Source organism: Coccomyxa subellipsoidea (genome assembly GCF_000258705.1).
Source record: "Coccomyxa subellipsoidea C-169, whole genome shotgun sequence".
In the NCBI taxonomy this organism is placed as follows: domain Eukaryota; kingdom Viridiplantae; phylum Chlorophyta; class Trebouxiophyceae; family Coccomyxaceae; genus Coccomyxa; species Coccomyxa subellipsoidea.
The window spans coordinates 1,135,979-1,151,322 of NW_005178033.1; the positions used below are offsets into that span (position 1 = coordinate 1,135,979).

The following is a 15,344-nucleotide window of genomic DNA, read 5'->3' on the forward strand; positions in this document are numbered from 1 at the left end:
AGGATGTGCTGCATGACTTCTTCATGGCAACCATGTCTTATGCACTTCATTTTGAATCAGTCAGTGCGCTTCAGGCTTCATGCCAACCCATTCTGCCCTTGTGGCATGCACATGACATCCGCTGATGTCATCATTGCTGAGTCACACCCTTCCAAATTTTGATCTCTCGAAAATTTTTGAGAATGCTGTTGCCACAAAGGCCCAAGAAAAGACACGCGGAAATAAAACGAAGTTTGCTGCAGATTGCTTGACAGTATCTGTTGTTTCACTACAATGTCAGACGTGGAGTGGGGATGCTGTAAAATGATCAGGCAATAAGTTGCTGTTGCTGTGAGACAAAACTCGCATGAACGCAAATTTTCAGACGAAAAGATTCCAGATTTACTGCCCCAAAATTAATACGCTTTTCCTGACTAAATCCTTGGTCTGAGCAATTCCCAGCACAATGGCTCTAGAAACCGAGAAGAGAAACCTCCTCATTTTTTTCGGTGTGCTAGCTTGCATCCTGATAGGTACACAGATCTTCAGCTACAACAAGCTGACGAGTAAACCCAGCATCAGAGAAACGAGCCTCACAGGTGCGCACGCATGGCAGGATGCGTTTGTGCAGAGCAGCGCACTGTCCCGATGAACCCAGATGCTGAGTAAGATATTATGAGGTGCAGGTAACTTTGGAGAGACTGACCAGCTCACGACCAAAGATGGCCCGTCGCAGCAGGCTCAGCAAGTTGGGGGACAACCCGCACCCCTGAAAACAGCAACCAAGGTAAAAGCACTGCTCCCCTATTGAAAGTGCTCTCTCAGATGCAAGGGGTGAACACAAGTACCAGCCTTTGTTGCCATACAATGACCGTTAATTAAACCTCCTGCATTGCTGCTCATTTGAGCTCTCCTTCGGCGAGTTCTGACAGGCAGGGCTGCATGCACAGGACAGTGAAAGCACAGTGGCTGGCGTCAAACGCGCAAGGGTCTTCTTTGATATTGCGCCTTTCGGCGATCACCAGGGCGGAAGGATTGTATTTGAGCTATACAATGATATCACAGCAGCCACTGCGGAGAACTTTAGGCAGCTGGCCACTTGTGAGCATGGCGTTGGGACCAATGGAAAGCCTCTTTGCTACAAGGGTATGTAAACTTCCTTACCTTCACAACATGAATCGGAGTCAGACTGCTTTGAAGTGAGTTGATTCAGCTCTGTTTCTGTGCAGGAAGCACATTCCACCGCATCATTCCCAATTTCATGATCCAAGGTAACCCCGTGCTTGTTCGGGAAACCCCCATGCCTGTCAATCTACAGATGTTCGTCTGCCAGGACCATTGGCCTCTGAAGTGTGTGGTGCGCTCTTGACACATCAATGGATTTCTTACTTGCAGGAGGGGACTTCACAAAGGGGGATGGCACGGGCGGAGAGAGCATATACGGCTCAAAGTTTGATGACGAGAACTTCAAGATGAAGCACACAGAGCCTGGCACCCTGAGCATGGCAAATGCCGGCAAAAACACCAACGGTAAATTGTTGGAAGATTTGAGATGAACTTGCACATGTCGGCACATGCACTTGGCCTGGGAATTCACGAGCTTTAATCTGACACGTGCGGTTGGTACTCTTCTGTGCAGGCTCACAGTTCTTCATCACAACTGTGGCGACGCCCCATCTGGATGGCAAGCATGTGGTGTTTGGGCGTGTCATAGAGGGAATGGACTTGGTGCATGAGATTGAGTCTGTGGGCGACAGCAGCGGCAAACCACGCGTACCTGTCACCATAGCTGACAGTGGAGAGCTGACTGGCTTCTGAGATACCTCATAATTCCCAGCCCAGGCCAGTGATCTTACACAGTGGCTGCATAGGAGCTGGAATGTTTGTCGGCCATGAAGGTGCAGTCAAAAAGGTGTTTGGGGCTGAGCTGAGGGCATGAGCGGACGCTATCAATATGACAGATTGAAGGATCGCATGGAAGTCCTAATTTGCAGGTCCAAGGCCATCGGAATGAACAACGTTCATCACATTGAGTGGCTGCTATAGATCGTTGTCTTGGAGAACCGGCAGCTTGTAACTGAGGGATATCTTATCATCGTAGCCAGCCTCGCTGAAGGGGTCCCGGTACACAAACATGAAATGGACATGGCCCCCTGTCTCCCCAATCCCACACAACACCTGCCCGCACAAGCATGCACATCAGCACCCTATCGCTTCAGGCTTGGTAGGCACAATCAGCACAATCTTCCCTTGTTGTGCAGATGGTGGTGCAGACCTGTGCGGGCTGGGTGAGCTGGCTGCTGTGCAGGCTCTTTGTGAAGTGCTTCACTTGCACTATGGCGGAGGCAGCATCCCCATTCCTCGCCGCCTCCCGCAGCCTCCCCTCTGGAGCCGCCTCACTGCACATCAGAATCCATCCAACTCAGCAGCCTACTTAGTAAGTTGTACTAAGTTTTCATTGTTTGCACGGTCTACACTAGTAGTCCATATAGCATATCTGGTGCCCCGAAAACGGAGATCTTCATGGCCAGGAATGCTGCAGCTCCAAAGCCTTTCTCAGTGCAACATCAGAGCAGTAGGGAGGGCCGTCAGGGCAGAAGGTGGTGGCGCGCCTGAGGGGCTGCGCATCGCGCGCGACGGCTGCAGGCAGCACTTCGAGGCTCTGCACCTCGGTGGCCAGCTGCAGCTGCTCGGCAGCCACCTGCAGGTGCAGGTGCCCGTGCTTGGTCGTCACCAGCGTCATCGTGGCGCTGATGCTGCGCAGCTTGTCCACTATGGCCTGCGCACAACCACCCGCTATTTTCAGAGCTGTTGTGACACACTGTTCCTGCCACAGGCAAGGTGCGTCTGCAGACAAGCTGCAGCCACCCCTCGATATGGTCCGGTGACATTGAATGTACGCCTGGGAGTGCGAAACAGCCAGATCTGGCTTTCACAGGAAAGCATCAAGGGTTTAGCAAAGAGCAGTGAGGAGCAAGACCCAAAGCCTGCCTGACGGGCCACATCAGTCGACGTTGGAAAATGCAAGGTCTGCGGTCAGGGAGCAGATTGAGTCCTTGTGAAGACTGCAGCTGATTCTGTTCAGCCCTGGGATGGTAAGGAGATTTACCTGGAGGCGCTGGCCCTCCCCCTGGAGGTCCAGGTAGAAGGGGCAGACTTGGGTGATGTCCTTGTCCATCACCAGGCGATCGATCTCTGTACACATGGGAACACCGGCATTCACCATCTAGCCTGACTCAACACGGGTCCAAGGCTACAATTTGCTCAACAAAATGCTGGGTGTTGTTGGCACAAGCAGAATAACCTGCTGGAAGGTGAGGCTTGCTGATGGGCAAGTCTTGGACCATGTTCAGATTCAATCCTCTGCATGTGAATGTCAGGAAGGGCTTTGAGACTGGCGGCGTGTTCGTCCCAGTCGGCACAGCGCGCATTGCGAGCTTGACCTGCGCATGGCAGCAGCATTCAAACGTGGTGTACCACTGGCAATATTCGTCGAATACTGAGTTGAGTAGCATGTACTGTGAGTGTCTGGATGACTGGAGTCTAGTGCAGTAGAGCAGGCTGCATACCTCCAAGCTATCTGCATCATTTGCTCCAGCTGCTTGCAGCACGCGCCGCAAGAGCCCCACCTCCAGCTGGAAAGCAATAAGGTTGTGGTGTCGACTGTCACAAGTGTATGTGCTTGGCTCAAATAGAACTTCCTGCAGCGGGATGCTTGGTTGATCAGCTCCAGGAGACATTGAAAATGGTGACATCAGAAACTTGGCATAACGAGATTCTTTACGAGGTTTTATAGGCGTACAATTGCCCAGCGAGCGCATATCAGCATGCCATCAGCATCCAAGGTTGTCTGGATCAAGTGCACATCCTCACGACTGAGGAGCATGTGGCACGCCTTCCCATGGCGTTCTAGGGCTGGACAGATCCCTGCAAAAATTACATACACATTAATGTAGCTCTGTCTGTCTGTCTTGATCATTGGCAGGACAAGATGCACACTGACCTTTTTCTAGCGTTCGAAGTCCACGATCGGTGAAGGTCGCTTTAAACTTCATGACATATTCCAGGCATCATTGCTAGTCATTCCTGACGATCTCTTCAATATTTATTGTTGTTGATCGCTGGTGGGACCTGAATAAAGTGCATGTGCATGCACGTGGTCGCAATTTTTGAAACACAACACAGCAGCTGCAAAGTGCGATCCTGACAAATTAATGTGATGACGATAATCTCAGATAACCACAGATATAAGAATTGCAGCATAAGTGTGATTGTGCGATTTTGATGCAGTACGCAAAGGGTTGTAAACGTATGCCACTAGGAAGTTTGGTCCAGATCCATTCAAACTTGTGCCTTCCAACTTATATATATAAATATATATATATATATATATATGTCGATCTGATGCAAGATTTCTGGTCTATGTGAGGTCAGACTGGCATGGAGAGACATTTAAACGGGCCCAGAAAGCTCCTCATTGGACTTGCTCTCACCATTTTGTTGAACGCCAGTGACCGCAGCTTTGCGATCGATGTTCCCGTACTTTCACCGGCACAAGATCTCACACCCTGGATCTTGACAAATGGGGGTCAGGTCAGTGCAAATTGCCACTCAAAAGAGGCAGGGAAATGCCAAGTTATACCACAAACCTGACAAAGTATGGATTTGCAACAGGTGGGATTTGAAGTTGGGAGCGTAAATGTCGAGGGACTACGGGGAGGCCTGGCCTTGCGTGACTTTAAGCAGGGTGAAAGTGTCACATCAGTACCGCTGAAAGTTGCCATCAATGTGGGACCTGCGCATTATACTGCTGCGGTATGTGCATGTTCTATTCAGTGACGCATAAGTGACTACAGCACAGCATTGTCTAGGCCACCATTTTACATAAGGCTGGAAAGCTTTCACAGTGCGCTCGTGAGATATTCTCCAAGCGGGGTGTGCCCTGTACACACGCAGGAACTGTCCGCGCAGCTACTGGGCATCTTTTTTCAGAACCCAAAGAAGCTGCAGTTTTGGGCGCCGTACCTGAGGAACATACCCACTAAAAGCGAGCTGTACAGCAAATATCTCTTCAAACGCAAGCATGTGCCGCTCTTGCAGGACAAACAGATGGTTAGATTAGACTCCCTTTAAAATGTTGAGATGAGCTCACATTGATGATGCTGATATACATAGTGTGCCTTGCACACTACGTTGGCATTGCATCTGGCTGAAGTAGATGCTTCTGGGGCGACAGGAGGCTTTTGTGACACGGGTGCTTGATTGGACAGAGCACGTGTTCAATGGCACTGCACCCGTGGAGGCTGATCGCACATTTGCCTCTTTGCGGCAGTTTCCTCAATCCAAGTTGGTCATGCTCGAGGACTTCTCACACTATGCAGCTCTGGTGGGTAACAAGGAAATCTTTCATGGCTTTGAATAGACACAAAGAGACTGGCGCCCTTTGCCCTAACATGCTCTGACTATCCTGCAGATGGACTCCTATTCCTTTGGGTTCCCAGATGAGACAGGGCAGCCTCGACGGTGGCTCTTGCCCCTGATGGACATGTTAAACCATGAGAGCAATGGCAATGTCAACGTCATCAAGGACGACAAGACCCAGTCCTTTGTCGCGGTGGCTCTCACAGACATTAGGTGAGCAAATTTGGTACCAGACTACCAACAAGAAGCTTTACTAGAACTTTCCAGCCAGCGTGCATGCATTGAGTGCGTTTGGAATTGTTTTTGATGCTTGCAAACAGAACAGCTCGATAGACTCACATAAACCTAAAATTTCAATGAGGCAAACACTGCTGCTCGGCAGGAAGGGCCAAGAGGTGACATATAGATACAGCTGGAGCATAAATCGCAATGACAAAGCCCTGCTGAACTATTTCTTTGTCCACGATCGGCGGCCACCCCTGCTGTGTGCTGTGGATCTGCCAGTGGGGTACAGGACGCTCTGGGAAGATATTGAAGAGCCCCCTGATGACTCAGATTATTCCCCCGGAGGCTCTCTGTGCACACAGGTACTGTATGTCTATTGGGTGGCCTCAATGTACTCAAACAAGGCGAGCTTGGCTGTATCTGACGTGTCCACTCTTGCCTGCCAAATATGCGATTGACATGCATTTAACTGCAAACTACGTGTCCACTCTTGCCTGCCAAATATGCGATTGACATGCATTTAACTGCAAACTCATGTCTTGATCTGTATCTGCTGGACAGGAGGAGCTGCAACGCCTTGAGCAAATTTTGGCGAGCTTTCCCACCAGTGAGGCTGAAGACAGGGCTCTGTTGGACAGAAACACCCTGAAAGACTGGCGAGAGCAGATGCTGGTGAAATACAGAGTCCTGCGGAAGGAAGCTTTACGGGTGACAGTTCATTCCATGCAGGAGGCTTTGGGCAAACCTGCAAGAGCCCTCAATGTGGCATCCAGTGTAGGCAGCACCCCTCCAGGCCGCACCAATGTGTTGTCTGACACAATTAGTGAACTGTGACAGCAGTCCTGGCCAGCACTGCAATTTGTTTGTATGTTGAAGTAGTGTAGATATAGATGTAGCTGTGTTTTTTAATTATAGATGTGCAATTGTTGTCATTCAAAATTTATTCCTGAGCTCCTGAAGTTTGTTATTACCATAAAGCCTGTAGCTAGCTAGGAACATTGTTTCCACACTGGCAGAAACTTTCATTGAATGTAGTGCACTTTCCTCCATCCTTAGAAATTTGTTCGCAGAACAAATCGCTCCGTGAAAGTCATCCACACAAGTGCAGCAGAGAGCTGCCTATAGATGCTTGTGCATGTATAGTTTTGGCTCTAGCAAGACTTCTACTGGGCTTTGCCAATATTTATTGAGGCGCTCTAGAATTGCTCTAGGGTCCCGATGTAATCGTAGCCCCATGTAGCCTTCTTGCATCCCTATCACAGTGTACCTGTGCATGCCATTCTTATTTCAGAGACAACACCACCTTGTGCTTCTGTGTCGCGATAAATCAGCTTTTAAAAATTTCAATCGTACAGAACATGGATATCATGAAAATAGAATTGGGCCAAGCAGATCTCGCTCACCCTCCAACACTTTGCTCTGAAGATATCAAATATTCAAAATTCTGCTCCTTTAATTCTTCCTGGCTCAGTCCCTCTGCCTGCGGGGCTGAGCAGTGTTACTGTGACTATCATTGGAGCACAACAGGGACAAAGCTAAATATTGTCTGTGGGCAATGGCAGCGCAATCACCTTGGAGTACACCCAGGGCACACCCTGTTCCCCAAACCTTGAGACACCAGTCATCGCTGCGCTCACATCAATATGGACTGTCAGATTCCGCCCTGCATGACATCAGAAATACATTCCATGATCATGCAAGATTGTCAGCGTTAAGGTTGTTGATTTTTGCGAAATCAATGTGCAAGTAGGGACTGTTAATATGCTAGAGGGCGACCAGCAGGCAATTTGCCCACACCTGTTTGCTGCGCTGCCAATGCCTCACTGCTCTCCAGTCTGTGCAGCTTGGCCAGAGCATAGCCGCCCGGATAATTTTGCAGTGAAACAGCCGTCATCAGCACAGTTGCTGCCAGCGTTGCCGCCAGAAGCGCCACAGCACACCAGCACCCGAATCGCCAAACTATCGACTTTCTCCGGTTGATCCAGAGCCGCCACGCTGCAGCTGCTGCCGCAACGTTGAAAAGCGGCAGCACAGGTAGAAGAAACCTCACCTGCATGGGCAATTAGTCATGTTTCAGATATCCTGCTCTGGTGATAGTTCCATATGATGCTTGGCAAAGCAGAAAAAGGATCTCGTCATCAATTTGGAGCAGATTGATTGTACCTCCTTGTGTGGGAGGAAGGAGTAGAGAGCAATATATAACGCCACGCATGCGAGGTGAGGCCTCAAGCGCCGTTCTAGCAGGACCCCCAGCGCAGCCAGCGGCAGAGCTCCCAGCAGGGCCCTCGGCAGGGCGGACGTCCAGTACCAATGCAGCGGCATCACACCCCACTCTGAACTCCTGCACGCCCACACAACTGATCACTTCCCCATCGAGCAGCATCTTCTCCTGCCAAGGTAAAGAAGGATTTCACAGGGCTTGGTGAATAGTCAATAGGGTGGTGCACCTGTTCTCAGCTGTGTTGAACCACAGCACCTCTCCCTCCGGCCACAGCCAGCGGCCCCAGAAGACTGAGTCAACGGATACAGTCAGCGCCAAGCTGGCAGCTGCAGCCGCTATCCCAATCAGCAGGCCCCTCACCAGGGAGATCTGCCTTGAGGCCACCATGTGCAGCCCCACCAGGCCCGCCCATGGCAACAGATCGCACCGCAGCACAATCTGGGCCACAGCAGCCAATTGAAGGTCAGGTCACTGCTTATTTCTACGCAGCTGCATGCAAAAATTGTTGGGTATGTGGACATTCAGTCATGCAGACAATGTCATCTTGAGAGTCGTCAGTGCTTACCACAGAGAAGGCAAGAAGCAGGATGGTCCTGTGAGTTCGCCGGCCAGCGAGCCACTCTGCATGTGCAACGCTGGCACAAGCGAGCGCAAAGGTGTTGGGCAGGGTACGGCTTGCATAAAATGGCAGGTGGAACTGCAGTGCAGTGATCAGGATGAAGGCAGTACCCACTGGCCGTCCCAATTCAGCCTGGACTGCCTTCCCAAGGTAGAACAAAGCTGCGACCACTAGGACTGCCTGTGTCCAGAGATGGAGTGAACGCCTCTCCATAGTGAGTGAGAACCAGAGTCAGGAAGATAAGTCCCATGGTGAGGTGTCTGGGGAGGGCCACGTACCAGGGTAAGCCTAGCAATGTAAAGGCATGCAAGCCTTGAAAAGCCCAATGCAACCGATGCTCTGCAAGGCGCCGCACAGATTGCAGCTATTGCTGCTGAACCTGCACCAAGACCAGTGAACTATCTTCCTTGGATTACAGATCGCAAGCTGGTATGACTGCGTACAAGATGAACGGTTCCATGCTCAAGACAGAGAGGTGGTGTTATGCTTACCAACGAATGTGCGCGGTACAACGCCTGGAAACGACTTGTGGTCATACTCTGCTAAATAAGTGCCATGAAATAGCAGATCGTGGACGGCTTGCAGATTGAAGCTTTCCTCTACTTTCGTGTACGGGCAGAGGAAGACATGTAGAAAAGTGACGGCCAACAAGAATGCATTCGCGACCTGCTCAAGTAATCACGACATTCACATGAGCAATTCGTGATAAAACGACAATCTGCAGTAAGACATCCAGATGGATCTCAAAAAAAGCCCACCAAAATACTATAATTTCGATCTGCTCACCATAAGTGCGCCTTGCGCTTCTTCTTTCAACTCACCATTTGTATCTCGATCACGCGCTCAACTTTTCTTGATTTTTGTTGAGCAAATTATTGTGAGGATATAGTCAAGCATCATAAACAATATAGCAAGATCAAGCTTTGAAATATTTGTGTAGCTCTCGTGTCCAAGCTTGATCTAAATCATCCAATCGCCTATCTCAAGGATAACAATCCAACTCATTGAAAGCTGCAAAGGAACCAATTTAGGGTTCTTCTTCTTCTTGTTCTTGAGGAGAAATTGATGAAGTGTTTTGTGCAGATTATGTACAGCGGCGTTCCATTGACTTTCTTGGAGGAACCGTGCATTGTGCTCTGATTCAGATCTGAAAAGCGTCCAAAGATGCGATGACATATGCTGATGCCACATGAAGCATCTGTGATAGTATGCCATTGTTGACGGCTCCACTGATGTTTTTGGCTGTGTAATTTCTGCAATTTCATTGTGCAATGGGCTCCAAATATGCTTTTGCCAGGGCCACTGCTGTTGGCACGGTGACAATTACTTTTGTGCTGATGTTGTGCTTGACGTCGTCCTTCGTCTTGGGTAAGAATGCTGTGCCGAATCACGAGCACCCAACACCAAGTCCTGATCTCTACACCTGGCTGGATACGTTGGGAGCAACGGTGCGCCCAATAATGCTACCTAATTCTGGCCAGCATATTGCAGTACTCGAGCTCAAATTTTGCAAGATCAGCCGGTCATGGTATTTTCAAGTCCAAGCATGGAATCTTTATTCATAGATTCTGAGCAAATCAACTGCATTTTCACGCCAGTCGCTCACTGTCTGACTTGAATATTCGTGAAAGTACAACCCCGATTGACTTAGGCAATTTTATCGCCTGCATGCAAAAAACTTGTCACCATATGTCTCACAGCAGGACCACACAACCGCAGGTACACCTTGTTGTTGGGCCTGTGAATGAAGCCGGGCTGAGGGGCACAGTGGCCACCAAAGATATTGCCTCAGGGGAGCTCATACTGCAGATCCCTAATTCAGCCACCATAGATGTCGGCGACTACTCTCTCCCCGGTGCAGTAAGTCACTGCTACCTTTGCGATGGCAATTCAGAGGTAAAGCAGATGAGCAGTTTGCCGGATCTGGACTCTTGAACCTGTGCGTGAGTGAGCCTGCATGGGGTTTTCCAGGAGCTTGCGGTCCATCTATTCCGGCGCCAGCTGACAGACCCCAAGTGGAATGCATCATTCGAGCCTTATTGGAAGAGCTTGCCAGAATCGGGAAGCCTGCACAGCAAGGAAGTCTTTGAGAATCCAAAGCACAGAGAGCTGCTCCAGAACGAGTACCTGGTGCGCAAAAAATGTCTTTCAGACGCCGGAGATCATGACGAGCATGTACACATGTATTTGTCGGAAAACAGAGTGAATCTTTGGGTCAGTATGACTTGTGGGGGTGCTTTGTGAACAGGCTGCGTACGCTGAAGTCAATGCAAATTGGACCAGAGATGTGTTTGCAGGCAATGCGTCACTAGAGCCAGGAAAGATGTTCCCTTCCTTGCTTGCAGAGAAGCTGTCTGGCGCAGACAAGGTCACCTTTGAGGAATTTAAGCATGCCGCATCGCTAGTAAGTCCAGAGCATTCTTGACTACACTGACCAAATTCAAGTTGTGTAGCAATTACTCCCACAGAGATGGCAGGCAGGCTTATGATTGTCTCATGCTTGCAGACGGCTACATACAGCTTTGTGTTCCCCAATAAAGAAGGCCAGTACATGCGCGTCATGCTGCCATTATTTGATCTGATCAATCACAAGGGCGAGGGGGCCAACAGCTATGTGGGCAAGGATTCCACCACGGGTTCCTATCACCTCATTGCCTCAAAGGACATAAAGTAAGTCTCATACTCTTCTCTGCCATCTGAGCATGCTGTCGAGGTGCTGATAAGCACAGATTCTGGGCAGTCAAGACCATACACTGAAGTTCATCTCACGGGTGCTTGTGCAGGGAGGGAGAGGAGGTGACACACTGCTACAACTGGGACAATGAGCGCAACGACTACGCTCTCATAAACTACTTCTTCTTTCAGACCTTGGACCCGCCTCGGCTGTGCGCTCTAGACCTGCCCGATGGCAACCTGGATGGCGGGTTCACAGAGCCCGACGACCGCTACCTGCCCCATGAGAAGGGAGCCATTCAGGTAGGCTGTGTATGGGCACCATAAGACTGTTGCATTAGTAAATTTCCTGCCTCCTATTGCTTGGGGATTTCAGGATGTCCCTGACAGCTTGAAATTTCCTGTCATGACAAAGCTGAAGTGTCATGTGTGGCATGGGTGTGCAGGAACTGATTTCACAATTTGAGGCCAGGCTCACCACATTCCCAACAACAGAGGAGGAAGACGAGAAAATGCTGGCAAAGGAGGGTAGCAAGCTGGATTGGATCAGCCACAGGATCATTGACTTCAGGCGGGAGCGCAAAAGGGTCATTCGACTTACCATTGAGCGCCTCAGGGAGCGGGAAAAGACCGCCTACAGCCTGCTGCCGCCCAGCACAGGAGCAGACGCTTCCAAGGAAGAGCTGTAAATACTACAGTATGCAGTTTTGCTGGATCGAGCTCTTCATGAACTGTTTCTAGTTACCAGTTTGAATGTTCAGGGGAAGTGAAATTCAAGTATCAAGATGTCATGCAATGTCATGCAGCAAGCTATCCTGTGAGATAGTAAGTAGAGAAGTTGTAATCAGGACTGTAGCCTGCAGACATACAGAAACTGATATCATGTACCGCAGTCCGGTTCAACTTGTCCTCTTGAAAGTGGTCTTCAGAGCTTGCTCTTTACAAGGTTGGTAGCCAGCACGCTTTTCATCCTTCAAAGGGAAGTGTACACAATGCCTCAGAAACTGCATGCAGTGAACCACAGACACACACAACACCAGCTCCTTGCTGCCTTGTCGCCATCAGCTCCCTCCTCGCTGCCTCCACAGCAGACGCCAGAGATGCCTGCGCACAAGCAAAGTTTTCAACATTTAATTCCTGTTTATGTATGCAAAGCAAGAATGCTTCATACCATGTCACCTTAGAAGTGCGAACACAGCAGAAAGACAGACACATGCATCATGTCTGTTGGGTATCAATCGTCACCTTAATCAGTTCTCTGCACCGCTGAGGCCGTCTAAGCTGCATGCCCACTGCTTGCCAGTTTGCCGCCAACATTCCAGGAGCGGCACTCCTGCATGCAGGTCAAAGCATCATCTGCTCAAGCACTCAGTGCAACAACATCCACATAGGGTGCAAATTTCACCTGTGCTGCATGTCATGACCACAGCTCCGTTGTGCAGTTCACTATGCTACATTGCTCACCGTTGCTGTGCGCCCGCTATTGGGACTGAAGTGAAGACGACAGCTTTGGGGCCTGCTTCCCTCAGTTGGGCCAAGAAGCCCCTGTGGTCCTTGTCATCTGCCATGCCGACCACAAATGCCAGCGGCTGATCAGGGAAGACCTGAGCCAGGGTCTTCACCAGCGCCCCAGCGGATGCAGGGGTGTGTGCACCATCTAGGACAAGCCATGGAGGCTCCTGCTCTGAAGTGCTTGGGAGCCGCACCACCTGGCATGCAAACCACAGCATTTATCACCTGAACTAAATTTTTGCAACTCAGCAAATTTTCCACAGAAACATCCTGTCTTTTGCCCTTATGCGAGAAGGTGTGAGTAGAGAAAGTTGCTAAAAAAAGATAAATCAGGTACCTGGAAGCGCCCAGGCAGGGTTGCTGCGGACAATCCCTTCACTATGGAATCAGCGCTTATGTCCGGAAAGCCATCTTGCTGTAAGCAGCGAGCAGCCGCCACTGCTGTTGCTGCATTGTCTAGCTGATGGGACCCCATGAGCTGCAAGTCTACCTGTGCATCTGCAAGACAATATACCATTCTATCACCGCCACAAATGCGCGACCAGGGAATGGTGATCAGGCGGACAGATGGCAAAACTTGCAGCTTCCACATCAGGTGCAGGCAAACGGGCCTTACCTGTCAATTCTCCGGATATTTCTGCAGAAAAGCTCATCGAAGCCCTCTGTCGCCTCTGCCCCTCCACATCATCAAGACCCTTCTTGCACAAGACACACACTATTAGCAGAGCCATCAGGATCAAAGGAATTGCAATTACTCTCTTCACACTGTACTCTTACCTTGAACACGAGGTTCACCACATCTGACGCCTGCACAATCTCACACTCCTTCTCTGCTGCAGCTCTCTGGAGCTCCTGGAGCGCTTCTGCTTCTGGCTGCCGCGCAATGACTACTGGCCGCCCCTGCTTCATGATGCCTGCGGCGCCAGTCAAAAGGACGATCCTCAACCAACCGTTCTTGTCATTGACTTCAGAGGTCAGCTATTGCAATAAAGGTGCTTCAAGCAGAACCGCAGTGTCATTAAACGTTTTGACAATACTGTATAAGGGGTTGAAAATGCCTGCTTTGGCGGATGCTATCTCCTGAATGCTGTCCCCCAGAGCTTTCTGGTGTTCAAGGCCAATGGCAGTGATAATGGCCAGCTTCAGAGTGTCAGATGAGAAGACATTTGTTGCGTCACGTGCCCCTCCAAGGCCAGCCTCTACTATGGCAATGTCAACCTGGCAATCACAAATAATAGCTTCATGCAGAGCTCATCCATGACTCAGCAAACATTCTTGTTGCAGAGGGTCATGGAAGCCCCAGCAGGCATGACAGAAACTTTCATCCGTCTCGGGTCAAGGAAGGGCTATACTGCATTGCAGAAAGCATCACCTGCTGATTTTGAAAATACTTGAAGGCGAGGGCTGTCATGACCTCAAAGTGTGACAGAGCAGACCCTTCCTCATCCCGTGCTCTGACCAGACCAGCCTCCAATTTGCTGATGAGCCCATCAAAGGACGCCTCTGAGATGGCCTTGCCATCGATGGAGATGCGCTCCCGTAGGGTGGTCACATGAGGACTGCAGAACATTTGTCGTCAAGCCTCAGTGATCCAGGCAAATGCCTCGTATGCACTAGGAACCAGAAAGTACGACATGGCAACGGCAACAGAGCACAAATGTGAAATCTGAAGTTGATAAGTAGAAAATTCACACCTGGTGTATGTGCCCACACTGTACTGCGCTGCCTGCAAAACAGACGCCAGCATCGCAGTTGTGGAGCCCTTTCCCTTTGTGCCGGCCACGTGCACCACTTTCAATTCGTGGTGTGGATCCCCAATGGCGTGTAGAAGGCGGTGCATACGGCCCTGCATGCAAGGGAATGCTTGATGTCCTGGAATTAATCAACCAGGTTTGACGGGCAACAAAACCAGGGCCTGGTGAGCAAGCACATGTAGGCAGACTGCCTGACATCCGTGGTGCTTTGGGATGCAGGAATGTTCAACTCTGTGCAATCTCACCATATCAAACCCTCCCTTATCATCTTTACCAGCTCCAGCAGGCACTCCTTTCTTCTCGTGGTTTATGAAGCTCTGCAAGAAATCCTCTCCACCCATCGCATTGGTGATGAGCCTCCTGACCCACAGCACGCATGTCAGCTCGATTTGTGAGGCGCTGTGGTAATTAATGACATCTCCTTGGGTACATAAAGTGTGCCGATAAGCAGTAATCACCTTGCTCTGTGGTGAGCAAACAAAGACACGGAGGCCCTTGCAGACGCAGCGGAGAGGATCATGGATTATTTTGAAGAGGTCCTATCACCATATTGGGCTCGGCCACTCAAAAACCAAACCAGATCTCTGAAGGGGATCTGATCAGGAAGAATTCATCAGGCGAGAAAACAAAGCATCTATGTATTGGCAATTCTGTAATCGATATGCAAGTCAGCTGAGCAATTAAGACGATGATAATTCCGTTCCGAAAAGGTTTGGCAAGATGTATGCTGCAGCTGGGATGGTGAGTCATCGCGTCTATCCTTGGACGACATGCAACAGCAAGAGAGAGAATTTTTATACAACATCAGCATATTGAAAGTCACCATCAAAAAGTTCAGACAGTGAGATGCGCATCAATTTGCCCGGCACAATAATTGTGCGGTCAGAAGCTTTTTTGCAGATGTTGACATCACCATCTTCATGCAGGTCAGCACAAAATT

The 15,344-nt window shown here is 49.9% G+C and overlaps 5 protein-coding genes across 5 annotated transcripts; 2 read left to right on the top strand and 3 right to left on the bottom strand.

Moving 5' to 3' along the window:
• Positions 1-204: 204 nt before the first annotated feature.
• On the top strand, positions 205-1,797 carry COCSUDRAFT_29609 (hypothetical protein; the record flags this gene model as incomplete). The annotated part of the gene is made up of 6 exons (XM_005646811.1): positions 205-578; positions 666-766; positions 930-1,125; positions 1,209-1,250; positions 1,375-1,509; positions 1,619-1,797. Exons 1-6 carry the CDS (start codon positions 446-448, stop codon positions 1,795-1,797), a joined length of 786 nt encoding a protein of 261 aa, XP_005646868.1. The 5' UTR covers positions 205-445.
• Positions 1,798-1,955: 158 nt separating this feature from the next.
• On the bottom strand, positions 1,956-4,048 carry COCSUDRAFT_47833 (DNA damage checkpoint protein). The gene is made up of 8 exons (XM_005646812.1): positions 3,983-4,048; positions 3,782-3,906; positions 3,549-3,680; positions 3,284-3,422; positions 3,089-3,174; positions 2,592-2,758; positions 2,255-2,378; positions 1,956-2,157 (listed from the first exon to the last, which is right to left on the bottom strand). Exons 1-8 carry the CDS (start codon positions 4,032-4,034, stop codon positions 2,020-2,022), a joined length of 963 nt encoding a protein of 320 aa, XP_005646869.1. The 5' UTR covers positions 4,035-4,048; the 3' UTR covers positions 1,956-2,019.
• A 1,273-nt stretch (positions 4,049-5,321) lies between these two features.
• On the bottom strand, positions 5,322-9,471 carry COCSUDRAFT_29611 (Alg9-like mannosyltransferase). Its single transcript, XM_005646813.1, has 12 exons — positions 9,287-9,471; positions 8,957-9,131; positions 8,744-8,844; positions 8,412-8,645; positions 8,073-8,284; positions 7,789-7,966; positions 7,423-7,675; positions 7,197-7,288; positions 7,029-7,105; positions 6,185-6,892; positions 5,783-5,985; positions 5,322-5,613 (listed from the first exon to the last, which is right to left on the bottom strand). Exons 1-10 carry the CDS (start codon positions 9,287-9,289, stop codon positions 6,745-6,747), a joined length of 1,473 nt encoding a protein of 490 aa, XP_005646870.1. The 5' UTR covers positions 9,290-9,471; the 3' UTR covers positions 5,322-5,613; positions 5,783-5,985; positions 6,185-6,744.
• A 169-nt stretch (positions 9,472-9,640) lies between these two features.
• On the top strand, positions 9,641-11,827 carry COCSUDRAFT_47835 (SET domain-containing protein; the record flags this gene model as incomplete). The annotated part of the gene is made up of 7 exons (XM_005646814.1): positions 9,641-9,913; positions 10,185-10,325; positions 10,437-10,595; positions 10,714-10,869; positions 10,972-11,135; positions 11,249-11,441; positions 11,585-11,827. Exons 1-7 carry the CDS (start codon positions 9,737-9,739, stop codon positions 11,825-11,827), a joined length of 1,233 nt encoding a protein of 410 aa, XP_005646871.1. The 5' UTR covers positions 9,641-9,736.
• Positions 11,828-12,058: 231 nt separating this feature from the next.
• Positions 12,059-14,745, bottom strand: COCSUDRAFT_47836 (FolC bifunctional protein; the record flags this gene model as incomplete). The annotated part of the gene is made up of 10 exons (XM_005646815.1): positions 12,059-12,242; positions 12,384-12,471; positions 12,603-12,847; positions 12,988-13,148; positions 13,267-13,345; positions 13,428-13,564; positions 13,709-13,868; positions 14,023-14,209; positions 14,345-14,496; positions 14,650-14,745. The coding sequence occupies 10 exons, from the start codon at positions 14,743-14,745 to the stop codon at positions 12,105-12,107; spliced, it is 1,443 nt and encodes a 480-aa protein (XP_005646872.1). The 3' UTR covers positions 12,059-12,104.
• Between the last annotated feature and the right edge of the window lie 599 nt (positions 14,746-15,344).